The sequence below is a fragment of the Stegastes partitus genome, unplaced genomic scaffold (assembly GCF_000690725.1).
Source record: "Stegastes partitus isolate 25-593 unplaced genomic scaffold, Stegastes_partitus-1.0.2 Scaffold2, whole genome shotgun sequence".
Taxonomy (NCBI): domain Eukaryota; kingdom Metazoa; phylum Chordata; class Actinopteri; family Pomacentridae; genus Stegastes; species Stegastes partitus.
The window spans coordinates 341,953-347,073 of NW_007577733.1; the positions used below are offsets into that span (position 1 = coordinate 341,953).

Genomic DNA, 5,121 nt, shown 5'->3' on the forward strand with positions numbered 1-5,121 from the left:
TTTTCTATTTTTGCAAATAAACTTCATATGTGTTCCAAGTCTTGAATTTGAAGCCCCTGTCATTCTTTTATGTACGCCAACGCCATTGCAAAATGTTTCCTTTCCTTTCATTTGTTATATATTTTCTAATACTGCTATTTTTCTGTTTTATTATTTCATTGTTCTATGGACGCCCCATGAGCTGTGTTTCCTTTTAATTGTTTTAATTGTAATGAAATGTTGTATATTACATGGTTTACTGCCCTCTGCTTATTAGTTTAAAAGTATAGCTTAAAATACTGTTTTTTAAAATGTACTTTAAAGGCATTTTACATAATGAATATCTTCACTAGTTATCCATGTTAAATATAAAGTAATGTTTGAGACTTTCATATGTGCTCATATCTTTATTTAAGAGTGTACATAATTCACTTGTTTTTACAGTACATGACAAAGAAAACAAGTCATTACCCTAACATCACTGTCCTTCATTGTTTTGGTTCATATGTACATACAAAACATCCAACCAAAACTCATGAATTGTAAACATATTAATAATCTATAACAATAGTATTTGTACACACAAGAGGCTCAAAATGTTCACACCTAATACTGGACTATGTACAAGTATAAGATAATTGCCTGATAAAGGCACAGGAAAATGCCCTTCGTCCAACTCCACCGCAGAGGGAGCAACAACAAACCCAGGGCCCTGAGATCTACAAGAAGAATGACGGAGTGGAGGAACCGGTTTGTCAGAGAGTGTTCCCTTTTAGAGAGGTTGTTCCAGTTAGTACATGCTGAGGTACTGAGGTCATTTTTTTTTCTGAGGAACGGAGAGAGGGTGGCAGGATATAGAAACACTGCCGACTGCTTTCTCAGATGACACTCAGAGGTCCGTTTGATGGCTAAAAAAAGACAGGCTACCGGCGTGAACAGAAAGGCGGGAGGCTTTGCAGAGCCGCAGGTACGTGGTGACGTCGATCTCTGCTGCTCACGTAGTTTCCCCCTCAGTACCAGTACAAGTCCTTCTTGTCCAGACGCCGTCCTGACACAGGGGAGACAAACACGAAGCAGTTTAAAGCAGCTCCAATGAAGACACGTAACCAAGTTTTCGAAGCAAATAACTAAAAACAAACAGGAGAATTTCTCAGAATGAAGTGCCCCAAATACTGAGTGGTTAGACAGAAGCAAGTGAGGAACGAACAGATGATCAACATTAACTCTAGAAATGGCTAAATAATGATATTTGTTGTCAATTGATGAGCTCCTGTACCAATGCAGACCTGCATACTGCCCACTTTGTTAATTAATGATTATGATTACTTAATATTTTAATCCTGCTGCTGTTTCTAGGAATGCATTGTGATTATAACAATTGTCTGAGTATTAATGTGACTCATTTGACCTTTTCTGAGAATTAAACTGCCTCTAAAGTTGTTGTTCTTTTTAATACAAACAAGAAGTAGTTTCCAGTAAAAACTTAGTTGTTGGGTACGTGGTGTCTCCAGTTTACCTGAGGGGACATGCTATCATTCATACCACCTCAACAACCTACAGCTATTTTAACTTTGTAAAATGAATTTTCCTTTATCTATGATAATACAATTAGAAGTTTCACAGATTTACTGAAAATTCACAGGTACTTGTTTTTGTGGTATCAAACAATTTTCAATGAATTGAGTATTGCTTCATTTTCCATTTTAAATTGACTTTAAAACAATTTTGTGAACCCGACTCTAAACAATTTAATCGTTTTCCGGTTTTATAAAAATGCTGTATTGCAGCTTCAGGATTACCAGGGTCAAAGCCCACAGCAGGGTCCACAGACTCTCTGAACCCTGGAGGCACTGTCCAGCTGGGAAGCAGTTCTGGCTTGGAGCTGGAGGCAATGCTGGGTCCCATCTCCCCCCGGTCGCTGTGCAGGAGGTTGAGCAGGGACGAGGCATATTGCTGTCCAGTAAGACTCAGCCCCTCTGGAGACAAGGAGTACGTGATGGACTGCAGGCCTGGACCCTCCCCTGTCCTGGCAGTGAAAGAGTGCCAGGAGCCGGGGGTGTCATCTGCAGAGCTGAAGGTGAGGAGGCGTCCAGGTACCGGGGGGACCTGCGACTCTGAGTAACACTCAGTAGCACTGCCCTGACAGGAACCGGCGTCCTCTGTTTGGAAAAACAAAGACAGAAGCCACGCAGCAAGGATAAGCAGGATTGATTATTGTGCTTTATCAAAGGTCTCACAGCCCTGATTTGATGTGCTCACCCAGTTTAATAGTTTTACGGATTTTCTTTGCTTTGGCTGCAGGTGCCTTGGCTTTGCAGACTTTGCTGAGAGCGCGGCTGAAGTGAGCGTCCACCATGCTGTTGATGTCCCCCTTGAAGTAAGTCAGGATGACACACTGCGAATGCTCCTCCACCCTCACAGCTGTTGGACTGTCTGTTCTTTCCTCCATGGGCCAGCTGTGACTGGAAATAAAAGATCATGGAGGATTGTTTAAAAAATGCTTATTACCAGGATCATGATATATGCAATTATTTACAATCTTGTATTAGTCTACACTGAAGGTTTAAACATTTTGCTGTATTTAAAATAACTCAAAGCATCATTTTAACCATAACGTAGCAACTTAAATGAAAAGATTTAGATATTTTAAAAAAGAAAAAAAAAAAGTTGTCTTTTTGTACTGATGAAAACTTTTAGATTTATCGTTTTATCAAAACTGCTTTCTCTGATTGTCATTGTCATTGTTGCCTTTTTAAAATTACTTTATTAACCTTTATTTCACCAGGTAAATTAACTGAGAACTGGTTCTCATTTTCAATAACAAGCTGGTCAAGAGGCAGCATACAAACAAGATGAACAGCAAAAACAGATTACATGTACAGCAACTCACACAATAGTACAAATAAATCACACAACAACTTGTAAAATAGAGAGGCCTTGTCAAACCTACTTTTTTATGGCAACATGAAGGAGATTTTTTTTAGCAACCCGTGTGATTCAACACCTCCTTTTTGAAAAGGCAAATCAAACTCAGTGGAATAAATGTGTTCCTTGCTTCTTATCTCTGATTTCCCTGGATGACTCACATCATAGAAATGTTTTTTTTTTTTTTAAAGCAGGGTGATTGTAGTTTTGGTTAAACATACAACTCTTCCACAAACAGTAAGAAACTTTCATTTAGGTGAATTTCATGCATCATAATTTGTAACTAGTATCAACATTAGACTCGCACTGGTGCACAATACTCCAGCAACAAAAGACAATAGTGCTGAGAAATGCCTGCAAGAATTCACTTTATAATTTGCCAGAAGATAGGGTTTGTGGTTCCAAAACACCTAATAAGAAATATATTGTGTGAGTTTTAACCAGGAGAGTGAAATGCATATTCATGGGTCCAGTCTTTGGGAAAACACATCAGCCACTGTAACTTAGAACTATAGAAAGGAGTGAGCTGTACATATTCAAATCACATCCATCCTGTTGTGAAAACAGAAAAATACAGTAGTAAAGAATCTAAGCACTCTCTGCTTTAAGTAACTTGCTTCCCTTACCTGACCTGCTGATTGACCAAAGGGGACCAGGAAGTGCAACCTTGCATTGACTGGTTGATCAAAGCAAAAATGAGAGGCAGTTGGAAAAAAAATCACTTGGCTTCATCAGAGTCATCGATGAGATTCGAGGAGCCAACGTCTTGCTTTCATCTAAAGAAAGGCAAATCGTTTCACTCTCTGCGTCTCTAAAGTTACTCAGTGCGTAAGTTTGGGAGGGCGTGTGAACACAGACAGCTATGAGCAGAATGCTATCCGGCGGGTTCCTCCAGAACCTGACAGACGACTTATCAAAACATTCCTCAACCGCACTCTCCAAAAGTTACACGCAGTTGAACAGTAGCTCTGAAGTGATTTCTGTGAAGCCTTATATGAGATTAAAAAAACAAAAACAAAAACAAAAAAACCCAGAAAAACATTCGCATTATAATGAAAAGTTTATCTTGTGACACATGACAGAAAAAGAAATGTATTTATTGTTAAATGACTTTTCACACCAGACAAGTTCATGAACTTTTTCAGGTTTGCAGTTCTCTTCGTCCCCACAGGAATAATTCAGTGTTTGTTTCTACAAGTACATCCTTGTTTGTTTACTGCACTGTAAACACAGCACATCAAATCTGTTTTCCACAAGAGGAGTGCAGTATCATGGGCTGACTTTTTTGATTGTTCAACCCAAATAAAGCAAAAGAAAGCACTGGGTGGTGATTTTAGATTTGAAACTGACAATCGTTGTGCTTTAATGTAAATTTCAAAACTTTGACAGCAAGTGATAATATTTCTGTTGATGCCTTTGGGAGAAAATAATCCTTTAACAGCTCCCAGTTAGATGTGATATATGTGCACAAAGGTTTACTCATCTTGGTGGGCTGAAGTGGTCACACACACAAAAACAATGCCAGGATTTTAACTTCTGCCTAAAACTTTACTCTTAAGGAAATCAAACACAAAATGTATATACTGGAAATACACAATCCAACAAAATTCTTCAGCAAATCTTACATTTTATTATGAAATGATTTTATTATGAATTTAAATTGAGAATACATTTATATGCCTTCAATGGAAACATCAAAATCGATCATATTTTAAGTTCTGAGGAAAAAATAGAATGGAAAATAAGAGCTGCTGAGCAAAAAGATTCTCACAAGTTTCAGAAAATATACATGAGCACAATTTCTCATTTACTTGAAAGCATTTTAAATGACAGACGCCGTCCTTTCCGTCGCATTTCAGTGACATTTAAATAGTAAACGCTTTGAAATGTGATCTGATATGAGCACAACACGACATGTACTCATTGCTTTACTTTTGTTTCACAGACACAAGACATTCTTTTGCTAAGCATCGATACAGTAGAAGCAGTAACCTGCAGGTTAACTGTAGATTTAATAAATGCTACTTGCATAAATTGTGCACCTTCCATAACAATTCTTTACTTTGAACTGACTGCATAATATTAAGAGCTGATTTTAATGCAAGCTGCAGCATTGCCTAGAGATTGCATGTAGTTTATTTGATCTTTCCCTGTTCATCTTTTGACTTCCCTGCTTTCAGTGTTTGGAACTGAACAATAGACCTTAAAGGGAAATCC

The 5,121-nt window shown here is 38.1% G+C and overlaps 1 protein-coding gene across 1 annotated transcript; it reads right to left on the reverse strand.

Annotated features, from left to right (window-relative positions):
• Window positions 1–371: 371 nt before the first annotated feature.
• On the reverse strand, window positions 372–3,694 carry vgll1 (vestigial like family member 1). The gene is made up of 4 exons (XM_008307022.1): window positions 3,531–3,694; window positions 2,239–2,441; window positions 1,779–2,138; window positions 372–1,027 (listed from the first exon to the last, which is right to left on the reverse strand). The coding sequence occupies exons 1-4, from the start codon at window positions 3,575–3,577 to the stop codon at window positions 990–992; spliced, it is 648 nt and encodes a 215-aa protein (XP_008305244.1). The 5' UTR covers window positions 3,578–3,694; the 3' UTR covers window positions 372–989.
• Between the last annotated feature and the right edge of the window lie 1,427 nt (window positions 3,695–5,121).

What these genes read in the sequence shown, in the direction of transcription:
- vgll1 (XM_008307022.1), bottom strand. Translation starts at nt 3,577, where the DNA reads ATGCAAGGTTGCACTTCCTGGTCCCCTTTGGTCAATCAGCAGGTCAG. An exon ending in TTGGTCAATCAGCAGGTCAG is followed by an intron (nt 2,442 to 3,530) that starts GTAAGGGAAGCA and finishes TTTTATTTCCAG; the next exon opens with TCACAGCTGGCCCATGGAGG. An exon ending in TGCTGTGGGCTTTGACCCTG is followed by an intron (nt 1,028 to 1,778) that starts GTAATCCTGAAG and finishes CCCCTGTGTCAG; the next exon opens with GACGGCGTCTGGACAAGAAG.